The following is a 23,804-nucleotide window of genomic DNA, read 5'->3' as shown; positions in this document are numbered from 1 at the left end:
CCGACAGCACTCGTCCCATATGGGGGGCATCCCCAGTGCTGGGTCTGAGAGGGAGGGGCAGGGGGCGGTACAGGGTTTTCCCCCTCAACTTGAGTGTCAGTAGCGTGGGGCTTGACATGACCCCTGCGGCGTGGGAGCCGAGCCAGGTCTCCAGCCCCAGAGTCTGCCTCTCCCTGGCTGGGCCCCAAGAGCACCCCTTTGTCCCTGCAGCAGAGTGGGACTGCTTCTGGAGGAGAAGACAAGCAGCCTCCTCCAAGCCTGCTTCTGCAGCATCTTCTACCAGCACCCACAGGAGGACACCCAGGACCCCGAGGTTTCCCTCTACTCCAAGGTATGCCACAGGGTGAACCACGGGGAGATCCCCTGCCCCAGGGTCCCTTCCTGGGCACCGCAGGGCCATGGCCGTCCCTCCCTGGCTTCCAGGGCTGCCCCCAAGACTCTGTCTCCCTCGCAGACCATGGCCGTGATGGACAGCATGCTGCAGGTGCTGGTATGCAGTGCTGGCACGCTTGGCATCCTGGAGCTGCAGAACATCTTGCAGGTCTGGCCTTGGCACAGGGTCCCTATGGGCAGTGACCCCCGGCTCCAGCGGTGACCCACCCAGCGCCTGGTGCAAGGAGTGGGGCAGGCAATGCCCCTCCTTCCCCGCCATGCCCCTCCCACTAGCCCCTTGCCTCCTGGCTGCTGCCAGAGCCCCTTCTCCTGCCACAGCTCACCCCACCTCTGCAGCTGTGCTTGCTGCCCATCCTGCCCAACACTCCCGCCCAGACAGACCTGCCTGTCTGGCTTGGCAAGGGGAGCCCAGCCCTGGGGCTTTCCCCCTCCAGCTTTACCACGGCACATATCCCAGAGCCCCCACCACCCTTCCCCAGGGAGCTGGTCACCACAGAGCCTTGGGGTCCCTGGGTGGGGGGTGGAGGGACGTTGTTTGAGGGGGAAGGAGTGGAAGGCAGCAGAGGCAGCAGCAGGAGTGGGATGCGGCGACCTGCCTGGCCGCAGCAGGTTGCTGCGAGAGGCAAGAAGGACACATGCCCCATCCCAGGCATTGCCCCGGAGCAAGCCTGCCTCTGCCGTGCTGCGCCATGCCACCTCCCTGGCACACCAGCAGCTTTTCTCCTCCCAGGTCCTGCTGCCCTTCACCAAGTCCCAGAGGGAAGCAGTGCAGGAGAGGGCCATGGCGCGGATTGCCACGCTGATCCACTTCACCACCACCTGCTCCATGCCACAGGTACCGAGCTCCTGGTCTGGGCAGTCCCACTGCCCTGTCCCTGCAGCCCGGAGCCCTGGCACCTCCTGGGGAAGTTGGGCACCCAGTCAGCAGGAGGCTGGGAGCAGGAGTCTTTGCCCTGTCCCTGCCCTGTCCACGCTCTCTCCCAGGGCAGGGCCGGGCAGGGCTGCCGCAGGCACAGGCAGGAACTTGGCTTCCCTGCTCCGGCCTGGTGCCCGGCTGCTCTGGGAGCAGCTGGGGCTCACCTTGTGACCGGCCTCACCTTGTGCCTGCACTGCCTCTCTTCCCCCAGGTCTGCTCCTGCTTTGCACAAACTATAGTCCTCAGACACCAGTGCTCCAAGAGTCATCAGTTTGCCATACTGGGGCTGCTGGTGGGGCACCTCATTCTCTGCTGCACCTGCAAGCATGAGAGGACCCGCCACGAGGCTGCAGTCGCTCTCCATCACCTGCACACCTTCATCCTGCAGCAGAGAAGTAAGAGAGGACGTGTCGGGCTTGGTCCCCCCCAGCATGGGCAGCCAGTGGCCACCCTCCTTGGCCAGAGAAAGCCGCATACAACCTGCCTGCCTGCCTGCAGTCTGAAGAGCCATTTCCTCTCAGCCCTGCTCACAATAGCCCTGGACCCTCCCTGCGTATCTGTTCCACAGACCTGTCAGGGCGTCCCAGTCCTTTGCCAGTGCCTTTTCTGCCCAGCACTCAGACTGCACCTCCAGCTCTGCACCCTCTCTCTCAGCACCCCGGGTTTTCTCCTCCCCAGGCAGGCAGCGCTGGCCGCATGACAGAGGGCAGCTGGAGCACCAGGAGGTCTGGCAAGCGAGGCAGCCCCAGCAGCTTTTGCAAACCAGCAGTGCCAGAGAAATCTTCTCGGTAAGAAGGGCCTTCAGCTCCTGGCTGGCGGGATCAGCATGAGCGAAGGGACACCTGATGCATGGCGATAGCGGGGGCTTGTGCCGATCCTGAGCAGGGGCGAGGCAAAGGCCTCCAGTGAGCTCTGGTTCCCCATGGCACCCTGACCCCCACCGTCCATCTGCCCAGTGCAGCCTGGCTCTGCGTCCCACTCCCTGCACAGCCAAGATGCTCTGGGGGATGCTCTAGGTGACAAATCTCCCTTCCTCTCCTTCATGCCGCAGAAGTTCACGAAATACCTCCGTCCCTCTGACCGGGCAGACATCATCCTCCTAGCCATCAAGAACATGAGAGACCCAGGCACCTACAGCATCCGCGTGGCTGCCCACATGGTGGATGTCCTTGTGCTGGGCCCTGCCTTCCAGCCGGGGCAGGTGAGTCGCCCAGGGGTGGCACAGCTGATGCTCCAGCCCCCCGGGGCACCGTTCCTCCCCCGGCTCTGCACCTGGCCAGCGCTGACACCATCTCCAGCTGGCATACCACAACGGGAACAGAAGCAGCTCCCAGTGGGAGCTGGGGAAACAGCCGCGCTCACCCGACTGACATCCCCACTCCCTCCTGTGTCTCCTCTCCAGGTCTTGAAGATCGTGCACGCCATCTACACAAACCTGCCCTCCATCAGGATGCTGGTAGCCGTCAACAGCCTGGACAGGGCCCTGCGCGTGCTGGCAGACAAACACCCCAGCGAGGTGGTGGCCGGCCTGCTGCAGTGCTCCCCAACATGCACCTAGTAAGGGGCTCACCAGACTTTAGGGCTGCTCTCACACTGGCAGAGGGGCCCCAAGACCCTCCCAAGGGACTTCAGGCCGGCCTTACTCCTGGGTGTCCCCACTGACAGAGCCCTGGTTCTCCACAGTGTCGCCGTGACCATGTGGACGGTGATGCTCTTTGAGCCCCAGGCTGCGAAGAAGGTGCTGCAGGAGCTCATCAACGTGATGATGAACCAGTCGCTGCACAAGACCTCCGCCTCTACCAAGGACAACCCGCGCATCCTCTCCCTGGCTGTGAGTTGCTGGATGAGGCCTCACTGACCTCCGGGGCTGCTCTCAGCTCTCTGGGGCCACCCCTTCCCTTCCATGCCCGCCCCAAGCCTTGGCCTCCCCAGGGGTCAGGGAGATGTCCGTGTCTGGTGTCTTCTGCAGGCAGCCAGGACCATAAGCAAGATCCTCCTGCAGTCCAGCTGCCCACGGGACGCGGAAGCCATTTTCCCCCGGCTTTTCCTGGCACTGCTTTTCCAAGTGTCATTCACCACAGAGCTGGCGCCAAAGGAGGTGCAAATCTTCTGGAAGGGCCACCAACAGGGTCTGATTGCTCCTATCAGGTGCGCCATCCCTGTCCGCTCGTCCCTGCCAGCCACCCGGAGCCAAGCCAGGGGTCCCGGTGGGAGCTGAGCATTTCTCCTTGTGCAGGTCTGTGGTGCGGGCCATGACGGTGCTGCTCTGCAGGATGGGCCTTGAGAGCCACATGCTGGCCATCGAGGCGCAGGGTGGCTGGGACATGCTGCTCAGTGCCCAGACCCACCTCATGGGAGTGCGCATCGTGGCCAGGTGAGAGCCCCTTCTCCACACTCCTGGGGGACTGTGCACCCCACCCCACCCCCTCCCTTGGGGCTGATGGCAGGGGGTCCCCACTGCTTGCAGAAAGTGCTGCAGTCCAGTGATGACCACACTGGTGCGAACCCCAGAGATGTGCCCGCCTGGCTCAGGCCTGACAGTGCTTCCTTCCCCCTTCCAGGGAGATGATGAAGACCCCAAGACCCCTGCGCTCCACCATCTTCCGCCATCTGGCAGAGCTCCTCTATGTGGAGAACCCCTCCTGGGAGATGGTCGCCATGGTCTTCTTTGTTGAGGTGAGCCTGATGGCACTGCTCCAAGCTCCCTCCGATGCTCAGTTCTCCCATGCCCGCTGCTGCAGCGGCAGCTGGGGCAGCAGGTGGGCTCTGGCTGGTACCACGGAGGAGCAAGGCGAGCAACCAGTGTGGTGTGGGGCACGGGGGCTCTCCGCAGTCCCTGCTGCCTCCATTCAGGCTTGGCCTTGCCCTGCCTGAGCTGACGGCTGGAGCCAGCGCTGCACCTCTCCAGCTCCCGTTGCGTGTGTTTCAGATGGTGGGCTGCATTGGCCTCAGTGAAGAGCTGGACTGTGCCCTGGCAATCTTCCCCACGTATCTGCAGAGCCAGTGCCTGGGGATGCCCACCCTGGTGCTCAGGGCCATCCTCAGGCTCACCGAGAGGCCTGACACAGTGAGTAGGGGGCAGCTGGGGCAGCCAGGACAACAGCCCATGGCAGAGCTGTGGGTGGTAGGTAACGTGGCGGCGTGGGCTTTTCTGGGCATGGGGAGCTGAGCCAGCTGCAGCCAGCTCTCCTGCGTCCCTGGCCCACTGCCCCATGGCAAGGGGAGAGGCAGCAGTGCCGAGGGGAACAGCACGTCCCAGCAGGGATGATGGCAGCAGAGCCACGTGCCCGAGTGTGGGGTCTGCAGAGCGTGGCCGTGGGGTGATGAGCCCCGGGATGAAACGCAGGGCCTGCTGGCGGCTCGCGCAGCTTTCCAAGCAGCGCTGGTCACCCACCAGGCTGCTCAGGGGGTCTGCTGCAAAAGGGGGCAGCCGAGGGTCTGGCAAGGAGCCAGAGCTGTCTGTCCTCCCCCTGCGCACCCTGCTCTTCCCATGGCCGTGCCAGGGAGCCCTGTCTGCCAGGCGCTTGCCCTCCTAACCCATGCTGCCTGCTGAGAAGCCAGCGGGGAGGCCAGTGCTCACAGGGAGGGTTTTCAGCCCTGCGGTCACTTGCCGCTTTACAAAAATGAGGTGGCGTGTCTCACACAGGTATGGAAAACCCTTGCCCTGCTGCCGTACGTCATGGAGCGGCTGCAGGCTGATGACAGCGACGGCAGCGCCGTGGCCCTCTCCGTGCTTGACAACATGCTCCAGCTTCCGGCGGGGAAGTTGCCCAGCCTCATTGCCCCGGCGCTGGCTGACAAGCTCCAGCCACTCTTTGACAATGTAAGGCTGGCGGAGAGCCCCATGCTCCCCTCATTCAGCACCTCGCTCGCGTCTCCCACCGCAGCCCCCATGCTCTGCAGGAGGATGCTTTGCCCTGCAGCCCCCAGGCACTGTCGCTGCCCTCGGTGACTCCGTGCTGCACCCCAAACCCCCAGCGTGGACTCACCCTGGCTCGGCCTCCTTGCCGCAGGGTGGACGGGGGTGGCAGGACAGCAGCCGGTGTGCTGAACAACACCAATGTGCACCCTGCCCTGGCAGCATCCCCCAGTCCTCCACAGGGTCTCCCTCTCCGGCCCCCAGCCCCTCTGCACAGACATTCTGCATGCCACGGCTCATGCACTCCCTTATGGAGCAGGGCTGCCTGCAGCCATCTGGGGGAAGTTCACCTCCACGTCAGCCCCTCGCTTGCCATGGGCTTGCGCTTGGGGCTGAGGTCCTCCTCCCCTCCTTCCCCAGCATTTGGACACTGTGCGGGAGCAATCCATCCACCTCTTCCAAAGCTTGATGTGGCTCGTGGTGGGCGCTGAAAAGAAGAAGATGAAGAAGAAGGTGTGGAGCAGCCTGCTGCCACTGCTCTTGCACCTGCACGATCAGAACAAAAGTGTGGCCAAGGTGGGATTCTTAGCCTGACCGGTCCTTTGGGCCCGGCAATGCTGACACTGGACCCTTCAAATGTGTGCCACTGGGAGGTCTAGCTTGCTGAGTCCCTAGGGCCAGGCAGAGCCCCCCTCCCTGCCCACTGCTGCCCTTCTCCTGCTGCTGCCCAGGTGGACGGGGAGGTGGGTCCCTTTCCCACCCAGCTCCCTCCGCACAGCCCCTGGCATGGGTCCTGCAGCCCCAGAGACTGAGCTACAGCTCCACAACAGCCTGGGGCCCCCAGGGCCAAAGCACTGAAGCCCTGACGGCCTTCCAGTCAGAGAGGGTGATTGTCCTTCTCTTCCCCGGGGTGCTGAACATGGTGACAGCACCAATTCCCAGCTGGAGCGACTTCCTGGCATGGGGTAGAAGAGGTTCTGAGCCCCGCCAAGAGGGAGGACACAGGGTCCTGCGCCCTCGATGGTGGTGGTGGCATCTCTGTTGCTCACCAGGCCTCCCAGGAAGCCCTCCGCAGTGCTGGCCTGTTCCTGAAGTGGAGGCAGCTGGTGCACATGGCTGAGACCGGGCAGGCATGGAGGATCAGCGAGTGCCTGGTAAGCAGAGCCCCAACACCCCTGGGATCTTCCCCGGGCAAGCCCTGCCCTGTGCCCTGCGGGGGGTGGGGGTGGAAGGCTGTGCCCCCTTGGCTGCACACACCCTCCTGGAGCAGGCTCTGCTCCGCATTGCCTTTGCCCCTGGGGTCCCCAAGGGGACCCTGCCACTAGGATGGCACCCCTGCATCCCTGGGAGCCTGATGCTCCCTCTGAACCCCGGTGCCACACAGTGGGGAGCTGGGGATGTCCTGCTGGGGGGAAGGGGGATGGCCCTGGGTGGAGGGATGGCCAAACGCGGGGGCAGCTCTGCGCCGACCCTGCACCCTTCTCCTCTCTCCAGCTGGCCAAGAAGGGGAGCAGGGCCATGGCCTACCTGCGCCGGAGCCTGCATTACCTGCACAGCTCGCAGGAGCCCCTGCGATGGGAGGCTGTCAGGTTCATCGGTGAGCCATGACTCCCAGGGTCCCTGTGTCCCAGCACAGGACCTATGGGGCACCCCTTCACCCCCTCCTGCCCCTGCCTGCACAGGTGGGGCTGGCAGGAGGCTCATCCATCCCCTCCCTGATGCTGCACTCCGGGGTCAGCCCTCCCGGGGGGACCGTGCAGCCAGGTGGGCTGGCTGCAAGGGTCTCTGAGCGGCAGCAGCATCCTTGATACACTGTGTTGCTCCAGGGCTCGTTGGGCGGTGCGTGCGTGAGCAGTGGTACCTGGAGTACATCCGACATGGTGAGCGAGGGCAGTGGGGAGGAGGAAGGAGCTAGCACGGAGCTCCCCCCCGCAACCTGGGCAAGGGGGGATCTGCTCCCAGCGTGCCTAGGGGGGACGGGGTGTTTCTGCAGGGGGCTATTCCTGAGAAGCAGCTTCCAGCCGAGCCACCTGTCCCCTGGCTGCCTCCTGGCCCTGGCAATCACAGGGTGCAGTGTGCCCTGCCTGGAGGGGACACAGGGCTGTCACCTCACCTCTGCTGCTTTGTCCCCACAGTCCTTAAAGGCGCAATGAAAGACACCAGCCCCCTGGTCTCCTCCCTGGCAACTCAGACACTCCACATCCTTTGATGACGAAGGCTGTAAGGGGTGGTTTAACCTATGACTACTGCGTTTATGGCTGCCAAGGACATGGGGGAGGTGGCACTCGACCCCCAGCGAGGGCTCTGCTCAGGCAGAGACGAAGCAGCAGCCCCAGCCCGAGGATGCTCTGCAGGCTTCTCTTCCTGAAGGCTAACAGGGAAGAAGACACCTCAGCCCCAGAGGAGCTGGCGTCCTCTGGAGAGCAGCAGGACAACTGCTCTTTCCAGTGGTCCAGGGCAAAGACGTGCCCTCATGCTTCGCCTTTGCCATAAAGTGCCAGCTGCTCCACTGGGCTGTGAAGCAGAGGGGAGAAGCCCAAGGTGGAGCCGAAGCAGAACTTGAAAGCAATGCCTTCCTTCCCCTCTCCAGGGCCACGCTGCCGGAATAAATGACTTTTTCTGCCACCCACTGTCTGAGCAGCCTGCACTGCCTGGGGCTGACGTGGCCGAGCCCAGGGGCTACCAAGCCACCGATGCTCTGGCTCCAGCAGCACAGGCCCCTCCATGTCCCCAGCAGGATGGGCAGCTCTGCCTCCTGCCCCTGCCACCCATTCCCAGTGGCTGCCCAGCCCCTCCTGCCTGGGATCGGCACCTCATAGCGAGGCAGCTTGCATGCAGAAGGCACCAATTGCTGTGAACCCTTCAAGCCATGTTCAAATGCCAGAATCAGGTCCTCCTCCCTGCCTGACCCTTAGACCGCCTCTTTGGCAGTGAACCAAGAAAAGAGATTTAACATGCAACATGACGCAGGCTTTAACCTTTTCAAGATTGTTTTCTCTGCCCCAGAGCATGGCAGAGGGGGACTGGCTGGAGGGGCAGCCTGCAGCAGGGTCACCCCGCACCCAGGGACCTCCTAGCAGGCAGGCAGGAGGCAGGCAGGCTTGCCACAGTGTGCATGTGCTATCGAGGGTGTGACAGCTGTTTCCGCTGTTGTCCCTGCCTGCTCTTGCCTAAGGAGAAAGTTTTGCCTCCAGGCAGGCTGCCCGACCTTCCTGAAGGCTCCCAAAGGCCAAAGGCTCCTTGGCAGGGAGCAGCTGTGCGTGGCACCAGGCTCGCTGGCCCTGGGCAGTCGGAGCAGGTAGGACACGGCTGCTTCCTGCTCTTCTGCATCCTTTGCTGCCCCTGGCACCCCCTGCTCGGCTGGAAGCCGGGGGGGCTCAGGAAATGAGGGGCTGCCTGAGCCCCCGCTGTGCCCCAATAAAAGCACCCCTTCACTGGGCTTGGTGGGGGAGCACTGCCTGTTTGATGGGGGGGCATTGCATGCTTTTCTCTCCTGTACAACCCTGGGGGCACAGGGCTGGGGAAGCCTTGGGGACACACTGCTGTGGATTGGCAGTCCCAGGTGAGGGGACATGGGGGCCAGGCAGGGCTCTCTGAGCTCCCCCTGCCCCTCCAGCAGACCCTCACCCTCTTCCAGCTCTTCTGACCCAAGTTTGCTGCGTAAGTGGCTGTGCTCCTCCCCACGCTCCCCCTCGGCTCTGTGTCACTGGGCTATGTCTCCCCTTTGGGCTCCCTCAGGGGCTGGAGGATGCTGAGGGCCTCTGTCCCCCACCCTGAGTAGAGGGACAAGGCTGGGACATTTTTGGGGCAGAGGCCCCATCTCCTCTTCCAGCCTGGCTGTGGGCTGGAGGCGTGGGGAAAGCAAGGCACAGTCCAGCCAGACTGTCCTGGAAGGGCTGCACAGTGTCTCTCGCCTCCCGCTCTGCTCTCCCCAAGGGTTTTGCTGGGGGGTTAAGGCTGCACTGGCCCCACAGGAGCAGCTCAGCCATGGCCCTCAAGCGCCATGCATTGGCCCTGAAGCAGCCAGACCACAGGGAAAAGAAAGTGAGGGGGGGAGAGGAGGAAGATACCTGGAGCTCCACCTTGGCAGCCCTGAAAACTGCCCCCAAGGAGAAGCCCCCTGCCATCATTGATGGGCTCTGCCCCCTGAGCACAGCACTGGGTGCCCTGGTGAGAGCGGGGCTGGGGTACCAGGGAGGCTGGGATAGGGGGACGTGGGCAGGGGGGTGGGGGAGTCCCAGGGCTCCCCTTGCTCTGCTGGTACAGGGGCGGCCCCAGTTACCCTTGCAGACCCCACTGCATTCCCACTGGGAAAGCTCTGCACCCTCTCCCATCCCCAAATGCTGCCCAGGTGCCAGCCCAGGCCATGCCACTCGCTGTAGGTCTATGAAGACTATGACTGCACCCTGAACCAGACCAACATCAATGCCAACAACAACAAATTCTATATCATCCAGCTCATCGAGCACGATGGTGCCTACAGTGTCTGGACCCGCTGGGGCCGTGTGGTGAGTCCACCCCAACACCACTTGTCCCCCTCCCCATGGTTGTCCCCACCCTGTCTTGGGACCTCCAGAGCTTGGGGATGAACCTGGTGGTCCCCGTCCCTTGTTCCTGGTCCCAAAGCAAGCAATCAAGTGGCCCTGCTACAGCCCCTTGTTGGGGGAGCTTCAAGGACTTGCCCCCACACAATGGGGTGAGCCTGGCTGGGGAGACATGGCACATGTCACTGCAGTGACAGTGAACATGACACTCCAGCAAGGAGTCCTGGGCCGCCTCCCTGAGCTGGAGGGACCCCCAAATCTGGTACTAACGGCTTGGCATGTTCCTGTTTGCTGCCCTGCAGCCCTGCCATCACAGCCCCCCCCCCCCCCCCCCCGCCCAGGCTGCTCCTCCTGGCATGGGGCTGGTAAAGCAGGGATGCAGGGGGGGTCCTGACCACTGCTGTCCACTGCCAGGGCGAGGTGGGCCAGTCCAAGCTCATGCCCTACGCCTCCCTGGAGGCTGCCAAGAAGGACTTTGAGAAGAAATTTCACGAGAAGACCAAAAACAGCTGGGCAGCAAGGGAGAACTTCATTGCCCAGCCGGGGAAGTACACACTCATCGAGGTGCAGTCAGGAGCTGGGCAGGAGATGGAGGTTGCCCTCAAGGTATGTCAGACTGCTGGGGTGTCACCATGGTGGGGTGGTCCTTACATCTCACCCCTGGCCCACTGAGCACCAGGACATTCAAGCAGGTCACTAGAATGGGTTGGGTTTCCGGAGAAGTCTGGATGTGAGCTGAAACAGCTCATGGGCAGAGATTTGGTGCTGATGGGTTGAGGTGGAGTGGGAGGGCGTCCCAAGCAAGAGCCACTGGCATCTGAGTGGCATCAGTCATGGAAAGCGGAGGCAGTGCCTCCCCGTTGCCTTGCTGCGTGGGGGTCAGGCACTCCCCACTGAGACAGGCAGCCCCACTGCCATGCTCCCACAGCCTCCCACGGGCTCACAGGTGGCATAGTGATATTTTGGGTCTGCAGGTGGATGGCGTGGACAGGGACAAGGTCTGCAAGCAGCGGGTGCTGCCCTGCACCCTGGACAAAGCCACACAGGACCTGGTGTCTCTCATCTTCAGCAGCGACATGTTCCAGGATGCCATGCAGACCATGAATATCAGTAGGGGGTGATGAGTGGCATGGGGTGGGTCTGGGGGCTGTGGCTGGGGGTGCAGGTGGGGAGGTGAACAGGGCAGAGGTGCTGGTGGATTTTAGAGCATCCTCACTGGCAGCCTGACACCTGGTGGGACTGTGGATTTTCCATGCCAGGTGCCTGCATATGCCTGTGGTGATGCTGGAGATTGTTAGAAGTAGCTGTGGGGCAAGTGTGGCAGGTGGGTTCATCTGTGTCCTCCCCTGTCTCTCTGGCCAGATGTGAAGAAGATGCCGCTGGGAAAGCTGAGCAAGCAGCAGATTGCGAGGGGCTTTGAGGTACTGGAGGAGCTGGAGGCAGCACTGCGGGAACAGCCCTCCCAGGCTGCCCTGCTGGAGGACCTCTCCTCCCGATTCTACACCATCATCCCGCATAACTTTGGGCGGGCACGGCCACCTCCCATCAACTCCCCCGACCTGCTGCGTGCCAAGAAGGACATGCTGTTGGTGAGATGCCAGGGCACCTGGCAGGTGGCATCCTGCCCCAAGGAGTGCTCCTGCCTGTGGGGCAGGGGGGTGCAGGCAGGGGTCTAGGCTTGCCGTGGTCCCCCTGGCACAGTGCCCAGCACTGGTGGTGAGGATGTCCTCGGTCTGTGCCTGCCAGGTGCTGGCTGACATTGAGGTGGCACAGAGCCTGCAGGCGCAGAAGGTGAAGGAGGAGGAGGAAGTTGCCCATCCACTGGATCAGGATTACGCCCTGCTCTGCTGCCAGCTCTCCCTCCTGGACCCAGCTTCCTGGGAATACCAGGTGCTGCTTGTGCCACAGTGCCCCATGACAGGGAGCAACCGTGCCAGGCCTGTGGGCACCCCAAAGGTCTCCGCTGTCCCAGGGGGACCATGGGCATTGTTGGGATGGCTGCCTGTGGTGACCGCTTTCCTGCCTTCCTCCCTGGCAGCTGATCCAAAACTACGTGACACAGACTGGGCACAAGCTCCACATCCTCAACATCTGGCAGGTGGCCTGAGATGGCGAGGTGAGGAGATGATTATCCCTGTCCTGCAGTGGGGAAGCCCTGGTTGCACCCCAGGGCTGCATTAGGGCTCTGGGCTTTTCCACCCAGGGGAGGCTTCAGCCCAGCTGGCCAGGGGCAAAAAGGCACCTGCTCCCCTGCCCCTCCAGCCTTGCACTGGGGTTGGGCTGGGGGGGGTTGGGTCCATCCCTCACCCCTGGGCACCCACATCTCCCTCCGTGGACAGCTCTTACCTCTGCATCTCTCCAGGATGAGCGCTTCAAAGCCCATGACCTCCTGGAGAACCGGCGCCTGCTTTGGCATGGCACCAACGTGGCGGTGATCGCAGCCATCCTGAAGAGTGGGCTGCGCATCATGCCCCACTCAGGCGGGCGTGTGGGCAGGGGCATCTACTTTGCCTCTGAGAACAGCAAGTCAGCCTGCTATGGTGAGGGTGCTGGGACGGGCAGGGCTGCTGGGGGATGTCTGCAGGGTCTGTATGAGTCCATCTGCCTTTGCGTACCTCCTGCCAGACAGCTGTGTGTGGGCCAAGCCCCTTCCCTGGCATGGCAGCCAGTCCCTGCGTGTTGGGGTGGCCTGGACACAGCCAGGTGGGAATGCCAGGGCTGGTGACATCATCCCCATCGCCTTCTCCCATGGCAGTGGGCTGCACGTCCAAGAAGGTTGGCATCATGTTCCTGACAGAGGTGGCCCTGGGCAAGCCCTACCGCATCACCTGTGATGACCCCACGCTGTGTCAGCCACCCACCGGATACGACAGTGTCCTGGCCTGCGGCCAGACAGAGCCGGGTAAGCCTGGGTCAGGAGGGAGTGTGGGGTCTGTGGGGCTGGGGTAGGCACAGGGTGGGGGGAAGAGAGGTCAGATTTCAGGTTTGACATAGTGTGTGTGGGTGTCTTCTCACCCAGATCCTGCGCAGGATCAGGAGGTGCTGCTGGACGGCAGGAAGGTGCTGGTGTGCCAGGGCAAGCCCATCCCCATGCCTGCCTACAAGAACTCCTCCTTCAGCCAGAGCGAGTACCTCATCTACCAGGAAAGCCAGTGCCGGATCCGCTACCTTGTCCAGCTCCGCTTCTGAGGGTGCCTGGGCACCCAGCAGCCCCATCCCAGCACCAGCTGGTGATGCTCCCCAGCCTGGAGCACCGTGCTCCGGACTCTCCAGCCACCCTACCTGAGGCTGGGCAAGAGACAGGCTGGCATGGGGACAGAGCTTGTTTTGACCGTGAATAAAACCAATGTGCCTTGTACCAAGTGGTTCCCATGCTCTCCTGCCCAGTGAGGTGAGCGCGGAGTAGGGAAGGGTGATGGTAGGTCCCTGCAGGGATGGCAGTGGGTGGCTGTGGAGGGACTGCAGCCTGTTGTGGTCACCTGGTGCTGGCAGCCTTCAGGTGAAAGCTGGTGGCTTTGTGAGCCAGCTGCCCGTGTCACCCTAGCAAGTTGTGTGCCTCATGCCCATCACCGTGGCATCAGGGCTGCAGGGGATGAGCAAGATGCGTTGCCCTGCCTGGGCACGGAGGAGCTCATCTATCTGTCCTGGGGGTGAGTGCCTGCCCTCCCTCTGGTGCCATGCTTGCTGCCATGCCTGCTGCCCTGCCCCAGCCTGGTGACCATGCCAAGTCCCTCTCCACGCCCATGTGTGCCCCCTGAGCACAAGTCCGGGTCCCCAGGGTACCAGGGAAGGGCAACACCCAGCTGCATTACCCTGGTTGCCCCATGGAAGTTCTAGACCATCTGCGTGCCAGTGGGGGAGGAGATGCCACAGACCTGCCTGGAGGTCTGTCCCCCACGCCCCAGGGACCTCAGGGCTAAGCTGTCCTTGCAGCAGGACCGGGCCTGGAGCAGTGGGTGGCCATGCTGGGGGGGCATAGGGCTCGGGGACCCCAGTCCCCCCTTCCTGAGCCCCCGCCGGCTGCTAGGACCCAGCAGCTGTCCCCGTGGGACCGCACAGCGCAGGCAGCGCCCGGGAGTGACAGCTGGTGCCATCCGCAGCTGGCAGGCTGCAGGCAAACAGGATGACGAGCGGGTGACGGGTGACGGGTGCGGGGAAGGGGGAGCGTGGCCTTGCACGGGGGCAGCAGCCCCTGTTCTGCTGCAGGAGCGACGCCGGCAGGAAGGATCCCCAGCGAGGAGGGGAGCATCACCCACCTCCCCAGGAGCAAAGGTGCGCTGGGTCCCCCGCCCCCACCCCAGGGTCCCCCGCAGCCAGAGCAAGGAGCAGGGATGGAGCAGGCGGGTTCATGCTGTCCCCCCTCGGGGTGTGCTGGTGTGGCTGGGGCAGGGGCACAGGGCGTCAGCCTGGCACAGCACAGCGGGTCCCAGCAGTGCCAGCCCTGGCCAGGTTGGGCACAGCCCAGATGCCTGCTCTGGGGTAGGCAGGACCTCGCCTGCTCCAGCATCTTGGAGGGCTTCAGGTCGTCTCTGGGTTTCTCTGTGGCTCTTCCTCATTTTGATTCTTCTTCACATCCTGCTCCCCTCCCCAACAGGCAAAGAGAAGACAGCAGCCATGGTTGTGGTGGGGTTTCCCTCTAAGGGACGCAGGAGAAGAGCCCTTGCTGCCCAGGCACTGGAGCTGCTGCCTTAGTCCTTGGTGGGGATGGCGAGCCGAATGGGGCTGAACACCACGGACAGCCTAGAGCTGCTCTCTGTCCCCGAGCAGTCCATTGCCCAGGAGGTGGTGGGCCTCCTCTGCATGGTCCTGCTCACCCTCACCGCCCTGGTGGCCAACACGGTGGTGATGGTCGTCATTCTCAAAACCCCCCTTCTCAGGAAGTTCATCTTCGTCTGCCACCTCTGTGTGGTCGACCTCCTCTCTGCCATTTTCCTCATGCCCTTGGGGATCATCTCCAGCTCCTCCTGCTTCAACAGGGTGATCTACAGCATTGCCGAGTGCCAGGGCTTGATATTCCTGAATATCTGTTTCATCAGTGCCTCCATCCTCACCATCTCGATCATCAGCGTGGAGCGGTACTACTACATTGTCCACCCCATGAGGTATGAGGTCAAGATGACCATCAGGCTGGCGGTGGCCGGAGTGATCTTCATTTGGGTCAAGTCTGTTCTCATCACTGTCTTGGCACTGGTGGGTTGGCCTCAAGGCAACGGGGCCACCAGTGCCAGCCGCTGTACAGTCTACTGGAGCCCTGGGGCTCACAAGAAGATTTTTATGATCATCTTCAGCATTGTCTGCTTTGTTCTGCCTACCATCATCATCTTGGCTGTCTACTGCAGTGTCTACCGCGTGGCCCGGATGGCATCCCTGCAGCACATGCCTGCACCAGCACAGGCAGCTGCACCGAGGCACCGATCTGACTCCATCGCCAGCCAAGTGACCATCATCACCACCAGGAACCTGCCACTGCCCAGGCTGATGCCAGAGCGCTTTCTGGGAAGCAACAAGGCCATCCTCACCTTGGTCCTCATTGTGGGGCAGTTCTTGTGCTGCTGGCTGCCCTTTTTTGCTTTCCACTTGCACTCCTCTGTCACAACTGGCACAGTGGGTGGTGGGCATGGGGAAATGGTGGTCACCTGGATTGCCTACTCCTCCTTTGCCATCAATCCCTTCTTCTATGGGCTGCTGAACCGCCAGATCCGGGAGGAGCTGGCCCGGCTCCGGCGCAGCTGTCTCAACCGGCCGCTGGGCCAGGAGCTCTGCCTTTCTGTCTCGGAGGCTTCCATCCAGGAAAACTTCTTGCAGTTCCTTCAGAGAGCGACTTGCACGCTGGAGACCCATGCCAGCTGCATCAGCCCCAGCCCCAGGAACAGGCTGGACCAGACCAAGATGGGCTTCCCCATCCCAGGTCAAGTTCCTGAAGAAAGCACCTGAGAAGCAAGAGGCCTTGTCCCACCATGCTGGGAAGGAGGGTGGGCAGGGGACCTGTCAGGGACCCCCATTGGACCTGCTTGGGCTCAGTCTCTTGGATTTGGAGGAGTTCTTGTTCAGGTTTTGCCTCTTCTCTGAGCCTATGGTGGAAGGTAGTTTCTCTGTTCAGGAGAAGGCAGCAGATCTGGGGAAGCCTCATCTCCCTTCTATGGGCTGGGATTGTCTCTGGCTCCACCAGCTCAGTCCAGTTGCATGGATGGGCTCTCCCCAGGACACAGGATGCTAAGGGGCTCCTACGCAGGGCAGAGGAGGGAGCACCTCCATATCCATCGCCTGTTGGGACCACTTGTGGCCAGTGGGGAAAAGTAGATGTCCATTGCACCTTACCCAGGAGCAGTGGGTCAGCTAACACCACTAACACCAGTAACACCAGGGCGCGGGGCACCCTGCTGAGATTATGTGGAGCCCCCTGTCCTTAGCTCTTTAACCCAAAACTAACCTCTGGCTGGAGAAGCTCCTGTCACCTGTGGTACTTATCAGGGGGACAAGCACCCATGGGGCTGGCTCTGGCCACGTCTGGTTTTTGGGCTGGTGCGGCAGCATGTGGTGCCGTGGCCATGCCCAGCCGTGTTCTCTGTCCCCCCACAGCTGGTAGGGGCTGCCCCTCCAGGGAGGGATGCTGGCCGGCCGGGGGTCTGTGCCAGGCTGTTTATGGACACAGCTGCCCAGCTGAAGCCCAGCCAGTGGTGCCACGTGCCAGCCAAACTGGGCTGCCAGCCAGGGGTGCGCTGGGGTAGATGTGGTGGCACAGGGGTGAGTGGGTGGGTGGGCATGTGGGGTGCCCCTGGGCAGCGGCAGCTGGAGGGTACCAGGACCTGCTGTCCCCCTTCAGTGTCATCGCTTCTGTGGTGCTTGAGGCCCCCCTCATGGGGTCCCTAGTGCAAGAAAAAGGACTGGACCCTGTTGAGGGATGCTGGAGGGGCACATCACCCCCAGCCCACCCACAAAGGTCCCAGGGTTGGTGCTGGCACAGTGGGTTGGAGATGCCCTTGCCCCAGTGATAACTGGGGGGCTGGGGGAGAACTGCCCCATGGCCTCTCAAACTGCCTCATGGCAGGGAGGGGGCTCTAGGAAGACCCCCAGAAAGACTGCGGCTGAGGGCCAGCACCCCTCTGGCCGCAGGGATGCCCCTCCAGCCACCACCCCATGCCCTTGACATGGAGGGGTGTCTCCACCCAGGGTGGGGTATATTATTATTTTTTTCTTGTAAATTTTATCTTTTTATTAAACCATTGATAAGTTACAAAGGAGGAAAAAATATACTTATATGTACAGCATTTCCAAGCCAGCAGGGACTGGCTCTTGGATGGGGTTGCTGGGAGGAGAGTGCCCCAGGGTGGCCCAGGGAGGGGCCCCACCAGAGCCAAGGGAAGGGGGACCCCCAGAGAGGCCAGGCAGCCCCTCATCCAGTGGGACCTGGCTTTTGGGTGCTAGCCAGGGGGTGAGCAGGAGGACAGCAGGGTGGGCAGGGCAAGGGGCAGGAGGTGGGGGTCCCACCTCAGCACAGGGCAATGGGAGAAGGGACCCTGAGCCAGCAGAGACAGCCCCCCCGCCAATACCAGGGCACATGGTCCCATGCAGGAAGATCAGGGAGGGGGGCACAGCACTGCTGGAACAGGCAGCAGGCAGCGGAGCAGCTCGTTCCTCCAGCAGGCATCACTGCTGGGAAGACCCTTCCCTTCCCTGGGGTGGGGAGCAAGGGGGTCCACCTGGGCATGGGGCACCTGGCAGCAGCTGAGGACAGGGTGGGCAGCGGGGAGGTGTCCCTGGCACGGGGTGGCACACCAGACCCCCTTGCCCACCCACTGGTGGGGCTCAATAGGGTGAGAACTTCTGCCGGTCAGCTTTCTTGGTGCCATTGGCTGCCGAGATCTTGGTCGTGTAGGTGGCAGTGCCACCATTGGGACCCGCCACAGAGGATGGGGATAGTGCCAGGAAGGACACCGGCTTCAGGCCGATGAAGTTGGAGAGGGAGATGGTGTAGGGGGTGCCCAGCAGGGCTGGGGGGGCTGGAGCGACGGCAGGCAGTGCTGCACCAGAGCCTGGGGCGAGGGGCTGGGAGAAGCCCATACCGAGGTCCATGGAGCCAGGGCCTGGTGACGCCTGGGAGGTAGATTTGGCCGTCTCTAAGCTGGAGAAGCAAGCAACAAGGTGAAAACCACAGTGACAGACAGTCTCCCACCGCAATGTGCCCATCGTAGGGTGCAAGGACCATACACCCCATCCCTTCTGGCACACATCTCTGTAGCACATCTGGTGAGGACTAAAAAGCTGGGGCTCAAACCCTGTGGCGTCTCAGGTCCTGCACCCACCATCTGGGGACCTCACAGCACCATCCCAGCTCATCCTTCCTGAGGATGCTGGAGTGAGTGTCCCCTAAAAGCTGTGCTGGGGCACTGGGGAGGTGCCACTCCTTGCTAGCAGCCAGCCTGCGTGCCCCCCAGCTGGCACCTACCAGGCTGTGATGAGGTACTGAGCCAGGGTGATGCTGACGGGGGTCCCCGTGATGGTCACATGCCTCTCGCTGGAGCCCTCAGTCTGGTTCCCGATCTTGATGTGGGCACCTGACATCTGCCGGATCTCGCTGATCTTGCTGCCGTGACGGCCAATGATGCAGCCAATGAGCTGGAGGGGCAGGGACCAGGGTGAGCTGGGGGCAGCTGGAGCCTCGTCAAGCAGGGAGCTCCCAGGGGCTCACCTGGCCACGCTCTGTGCCTGGGAGGATTGGGGAAACTGAGGCAGACACTGTGAGGGCAGGGTGCTGCTTTCCTTGGGCAGACTCTACTTTTTGGTCTTACTCAAGCCCCACACCCCCCCACAAGCTGGCATTGTTGGGCTGCCACATCCCAAGGCTCTTCCTTGGTGTTGACCAAGCCCTTTCCCCCTTCTGTGCCTCAGTTTCCCTTTTACTCCAACTGCTTCTGACCCAGCAGCCCCTCTTGCCCCTGAGCTCTGGCAGCCGAGGCAGAACCTCCCCTGTGCAGGGTGGTGGGTGCTGGCCCCTACAAAGAGGCTGTGGGGTGGAACACATGGGTGGGGGCACGCTGTGGTCTGCCTCGCCATCCCCAGGACCCACACGTACGTCATTGGGCACCAGGAACTCCTGGGAGCTGCTCTGGGAGCTGGTGTCCAGGCCTGGAGGGAGAAACAGGGATGTTAGTGGTGGGAGGGTGGGTCTCCAGCAGCTCCGTGCCCCCATACCAGCCCCATGCTGGGACAGTCAGTCACCCCAGGGACAAACCTGGGGAGAGGCAGGGAGGACGGGACATAGGCACCAGTTGTGATTTGGTGCCAGTGCTCCCCCACTGCAGGGCTGAGGGGCTCTAGTGGGTGCAGGGACCCCAGGAAATCAAGAATTCTGGGGGTCAGGTAGTCATGCCAGGGGTGCTGGGATCGGAGAGGGTGCAAGGGACTGGGATGCCCTCCCCCCATCAGGGCCAGGTGGCTGGGTGGGTCAGGAGGGGCACTCCATACCGCCAGCCCTGCGGAGGCACGGGAGGTGCTCACCTGGCACCATGGAGGGTGCGTGGCCCAGGGAGGCAAAGGGGAGCGTGTGCCCCGACAGCTGCTGCAGCTTCGTCACCTGCCCAGGCAGTGGGAGGAAGAGGAAGAAGGCATTAGAGGTGACTGCAGAGGGTCCCCTGTCCCTCCTGGGGCCGGACACTGGCACCCAGCACCTCCCAGGAGAGGCATCCCCAGCAGCACCCATCCTGGTGGGCACAGATCTGGTGCCCCTGGGAGCAGGGGTGGGCTGCCACAGGGACAGACTCACCTCGGCGGGAGAGACCCCACTGTACTGGCCCTGCATGGAGAAGCCCTGGGGGCAGAGGGGAAGGAAGGGGCATCAGTGGGGAGCCAGGTGCAGACCCCTGCCTCAGGCCACCCCCCCCCAGAGCAGGGAGGCCACCCCAAGCCCACCAAAGTTGCCCCTTGCTGGCAGAGGCCGGGCCCTCTGGCCACCCCATGCCCCTGGGGGGGCTGCACCCCTTACCTGGTTGGCAGAGAGCAGGATGGTGCCGAGGGAGAGGCCAGGGTGGTAGGGGATGGTGGCCCCCTTTGGAGGCGACTGGAGAGGGAGGGAAGGAGGTGAAGGGGATGAGAGATGAGGCTGAATGTCCCCGTAGCCCCACGGGTCCCCCCAGACCTCCTCTGCCCTCTCATGCCCCCAGCAGCTGGGCACAGCCCCCAACACTGCCAAGGCAGGGTGCTCTTATGGGCTTCCATGCAGGGGGACCTCAGTGCCTGGGTCCAGGTGGGCATGGTAAGCCCTGGGGAGGGGGGAGGCAGGCAGCTCATGACCCCCTGGGCTGGGCATGGGGTTCAGTGGGTACCTCCAGGATAACGGCGCAGATCTGCCTCACGCACTGGATGATGGTGTCCGGCACCCCTGAGACGGTGACGGCCCGTTCGGTGGAGTTGGGCAGCAGGTCACCGGCCACCTGCACCTGCGCCCCTGTGCTCTGGCGGGGGGCAAAGGGAGATGCTGGGGTGCCTCAGCCACTCCCCTCCAGGGCTCAGTAGCTCACATCTCCCCTGGGCCACAGGGACCTTTGCAGGACCCACAGGATGATGCTCCACTCCTGCATCAACTCCCACAGCCCCTGCGCAGCCGTGGCAGCCCACATGCCCACGGCTCTGTGCCCCCCAGGGGAAAAGGGGAGCCTGCACCCAGGGCACCCTCAGCCTCACCTCCCGGATCTCCCGGATCTTAGTTCCTGCCTTGCCGATGAGTGAGCCACACTGGCTGGCCGGGATGACGAGGCGCAGTGTCACCGGCGATCTGCCTGCTGCCCCATCACCCCCTGCTCCCAGGTCCTGTGAGGGGAGGGGCGATGCAGTGTCAGACCCCCAGGAACCTGTAGGCATGGGGGCACCCACAGTGGGGGGAGAGATGCCTACCTCCTCCAGCTTGAAGGCGATCATGGACACAGCGCGGAATACAGCGTCAGTGGAGCCGGTGATGGTGGTGATGCGCTCAGGGCAGGACCCCTCCGAGATGGTGATGCGCGCACTGCTCTGGGGACAGTGTGACACCCCATCAGGGACATCACAGGCCCTGTGCTCCATGTGTCCCCCCCAGAGAAGGGCTCACTGGGGGGCTTGATGAGTGCAGACCTGGGCTTTCCCCCCTCCCACCTGCCCCAGGCAGCCTTCCCTGGGGTGCAGCCACGTTTCCCATAGGTCCACCTGGGATTGGAGGGGGGCCAAGGCTGGGCATGTGGGAGCCACCAGGTACATGCAGGACAAGCAGCAGGACCTGGCAACCCCCCAGCATGCCCTTACCTGCTCTCGTATCCTCTTAACAGTCTCTCCTTTCTGCGGGGAGAGGAACAGGGTGGGTGGTGAGGTCCAGGGGAGCCTGGGGCTGGCAGCGCCCTGGTCCCCAAATCTTACCTTGCCAATGATGCTGCCGATCTCCTGCAAAGGCAGAGAGGGGTGGCCTTGTCAGCAGGCAGCTCCCTGCCTGACACATCCCTCCTCTGCCCACAGCCAGACCAATGGGCAACAGCCAGACCCTGCCCCGTGGCCACTGGGACAGTGGGTGGCCTGCTGGTGACACAGCAGCATGGGAACAAGCCACTCCATGGCTCAGGATGGGGGAAGAAATCCTTCTGGGAATGCTGTTCCCGGGGAGGATGGGGGGTTGGGAGCAGGGAAGGAGAACAGGGTGCTGGTGAGGAGCTGGTTCTCCAGCAGGGCCCCCCTACCCCGGGCATTACCAACCCCCCAAGCAGTGCCGAACCCGCCGCTGTTACCTTGCCATGCATGAGCATGCGGAGGGTCAGTGTGATGCTGAGCTCTGTCTCCTCAGGGCTGCCGCCCATGCCGCTGGCTCTGTCTGGCGATGCCATGGCGGGAGGGCGAGCTGAGCCTGTGGGACACAGTGGTCTCCAGAGAGGGGGGAGGCACCAACAAACCCTCCTGCTAAATCTGCAGCCCGAAAAGCACCTATGGCTGGGAAGTGGGGAAACTGAGGCAGGGGCAGCACAGTGCCATTCTCCAGCAGGGGAGGCTTGCACGGCCCCGTGGTACCCCACTGGCATCCTGCACACCTTCCAGGAGCTCCCCAAAATGAATGTGTCGCCATGTGTCTGCCTGAGCCTGCAGGCAGCTGCCTTCAACCTGGCCCACACACAGCCTGGGTTGGAGCTGGCAGCGCACCTTCCCGAAGCCAGGAGCTGGGTGGGTGTTGGGGGCGGGGTGGGGTGGAAAACGTGGGGAGCATGGCTGTGGGATGGGGTTTGCTTTGCAGATGCTTGCTGGGGTGGTGGCACGTGGGGCAGGGGGAGCAGAGGTGGCCTGGGTGGTCTTGCAGGCTGTGTGAGCCTTCCTCCTCCTCCTCCTCCTCCTCTTCCCCTCCCTTGCCTGTGCACAAAGCCCAGGGCAACTGAGGCAACCTCCCTGACGGGGAGTGCCAGCCTGACGTGAACTGCACGGTGATGCCCAATGCACGACGCCGCTGCACCCTGTCCCCCCGGCCCGAGCACCCCCCCAGACCTTGTGCCTGGGGCCGGGGGTGGCCGGGCCCTGCGGTGCCAGCGCGGGGCTGGGAGGAGGACAATCGCCGTGTGTCCGGGCACGGGTGGGCGGCTGCGGCGCTGCTGGCTCCCGGCAAGCTGGCCGATGCCAAGCGGCTTTGAAACAAAGCACCCGTGTTGGGGCTGGGGCCCGTGTCTGCCGACATGGCGGCGGGGGGGCGGCTATTTTAGGTGCTGGCAGGACTCGCCACCACTACGGCACATCTCCTGCATCAGGGTGGAGGGGTAGGAGGGCAGGCTGGTCGCCTCTGCACCCCCTAAGTGCTGTGGCTTGCACCCCCGGCGTGATTTGGACACCCCATCTTCATCCCCCCGTTACCGGGGCCTGGAGAAAGGTGGAAAGGCTGGGGAAGGGGGATATTCCCATTGCCGATGGAGAAGAGCCTGAAATGGGGGTGGGGGTGGGCGGTGTACCCCCCTGTATCCCCCCTCCCCGCAGCGCCCGGAGCCGTGCGCAGTGCCGGCAGCCTGCCGGGTCCCCCATCCCCCGGGGACGGACGGCAGCGGGGACCCGCCGGGGACAAAAGAACCGCCGGGGGAGAAGGATGAGGCTGGCGGTGGGGCAGGGCGGGGAAGCGGCAGGGCCACGAGTGTCCCCCCACTGCCACAGGCGGTGCGGGGGGCGGCGGGCAGGGGGGTGCGCTGCCCCAGGTGAGCCGGGCGGGCAGGGACGCCCAAGGCCCCGGTGATGGGCACAGGCCACCTGCCCCGGCGCCGTGCCACGGCTGGCGGCGGGACAGCCGCGAGGGTGGGCACCGCCCGTCCTTCGGGGCACCTTCGGGGGGCAAAGGGAGGTGACGGGGGGGACAGGAGGAAGCCCCCACCCCGTCCCAGGGGGAACCACTCTCCGCTCGCCCTCCCGGCCGCCCCAAGCCCCCCGGTCCCCGCGGGAGGGGGCCTGGCGGGTACCTTTCCGTGCGCCTCGTCCCTCCGCCGCCGGCCACCCCGCTCAGTGCCACATTGTCCCCGGCAGCGCCCAGTGACACCCGGGGCAGGAACAATGAGCCGCTTGACAGGCCAGGGCCAGGCTGGCAGCCCCGGCCCCCACCCCGGTCCACGCCGGGGCCCCCCTCGCTCTTCCCCTCTCCCACATCCCTCCCTCCGGGATCCTATTACAGCGGATAAGAGACACTAAAAGGAACAATGCACCCTGGGTAAGGCCATCTGCCACCGCTGGGGACATTCCTGGCCCCCCTGCCCCCCCCTTTGGCTCACACATCACCCCTCTTTGTAATTGCGGTGGTGTGGTGGTTTTTTTTTTTTTTGTTTTTTTTTTTTTTCCTGGAAGCCGATCAGCTGGCAGGGCTCGAGGGCTCAAGGACACCGGAGCGGGCAGGGACGGGGCAGCTGGCACCCCAGGGCCCGCTGGCACCCGGGGCTGCTGCTAGGGGGGAGCGCCTGGAGGGCTGGGGGGGCAGGAGGCACCCCTGTGGCTGCAACAGGTGACCTGAACCGGGTGGGGGGTAAGGGATGCTCTGGACCAGGGTCCTGCCTTACTGCCAGGGCAGGGACCAACTTCTGTCCCCCTGGTACTGCCCCGTGCCACCCGCAGCCACGCGTGC

The 23,804-nt window shown here is 63.5% G+C and overlaps 3 protein-coding genes across 9 annotated transcripts; 2 read left to right on the top strand and 1 right to left on the bottom strand.

The window, feature by feature from the left end:
- Positions 1-436: 436 nt before the first annotated feature.
- Positions 437-7,793, top strand: LOC129736075 (maestro heat-like repeat-containing protein family member 7). The gene is made up of 17 exons (XM_055710248.1): positions 437-541; positions 1,124-1,228; positions 1,521-1,704; positions 1,988-2,097; positions 2,361-2,510; positions 2,712-2,866; positions 2,993-3,140; positions 3,279-3,457; positions 3,546-3,683; positions 3,871-3,985; positions 4,239-4,376; positions 4,956-5,132; positions 5,589-5,744; positions 6,221-6,322; positions 6,663-6,765; positions 6,995-7,048; positions 7,304-7,793. The coding sequence occupies exons 1-17, from the start codon at positions 458-460 to the stop codon at positions 7,375-7,377; spliced, it is 2,172 nt and encodes a 723-aa protein (XP_055566223.1). The 5' UTR covers positions 437-457; the 3' UTR covers positions 7,378-7,793.
- A 405-nt stretch (positions 7,794-8,198) lies between these two features.
- On the top strand, positions 8,199-16,439 carry LOC102057728 (protein mono-ADP-ribosyltransferase PARP3). 5 transcript variants are annotated; one of them, XM_055710010.1, is made up of 11 exons: positions 8,199-8,466; positions 9,105-9,338; positions 9,551-9,676; positions 10,127-10,318; positions 10,687-10,822; positions 11,075-11,301; positions 11,459-11,602; positions 11,751-11,828; positions 12,052-12,252; positions 12,468-12,614; positions 12,732-13,070. In XM_055710010.1, the coding sequence occupies exons 1-8, from the start codon at positions 8,284-8,286 to the stop codon at positions 11,817-11,819; spliced, it is 1,311 nt and encodes a 436-aa protein (XP_055565985.1). In that variant the 5' UTR covers positions 8,199-8,283; the 3' UTR covers positions 11,820-11,828; positions 12,052-12,252; positions 12,468-12,614; positions 12,732-13,070. The 5 variants fall into 5 exon arrangements, with proteins under 5 accessions (XP_055565985.1, XP_055565987.1, XP_005435997.2 ...); XM_055710012.1 differs by having other exon boundaries at positions 8,200-8,466; positions 9,143-9,338; positions 12,075-12,252; XM_005435940.3 differs by having other exon boundaries at positions 8,200-8,466; positions 12,075-12,252.
- Positions 16,440-16,897: 458 nt separating this feature from the next.
- On the bottom strand, positions 16,898-23,349 carry PCBP4 (poly(rC) binding protein 4). Of its 3 annotated transcripts, XM_055710050.1 has the most exons (13): positions 23,152-23,349; positions 21,460-21,575; positions 21,098-21,121; positions 20,987-21,019; positions 20,603-20,719; positions 20,393-20,518; positions 20,035-20,163; positions 19,695-19,769; positions 19,476-19,520; positions 19,211-19,286; positions 18,786-18,838; positions 18,159-18,328; positions 16,900-17,834 (listed from the first exon to the last, which is right to left on the bottom strand). In XM_055710050.1, exons 2-13 carry the CDS (start codon positions 21,553-21,555, stop codon positions 17,519-17,521), a joined length of 1,260 nt encoding a protein of 419 aa, XP_055566025.1. In that variant the 5' UTR covers positions 21,556-21,575; positions 23,152-23,349; the 3' UTR covers positions 16,900-17,518. The 3 variants fall into 3 exon arrangements, with proteins under 3 accessions (XP_055566028.1, XP_055566026.1, XP_055566025.1); XM_055710053.1 differs by lacking the exon at positions 23,152-23,349 and having other exon boundaries at positions 16,898-17,834; positions 20,603-20,714; XM_055710051.1 differs by lacking the exon at positions 19,695-19,769 and having other exon boundaries at positions 16,899-17,834.
- Positions 23,350-23,804: the final 455 nt, after the last annotated feature.

This window comes from Falco cherrug, chromosome 4 (assembly GCF_023634085.1).
Source record: "Falco cherrug isolate bFalChe1 chromosome 4, bFalChe1.pri, whole genome shotgun sequence".
Classification (NCBI taxonomy): Eukaryota; Metazoa; Chordata; class Aves; order Falconiformes; family Falconidae; genus Falco; species Falco cherrug.
This window is presented reverse-complemented; position numbering and strand designations above follow the sequence as displayed.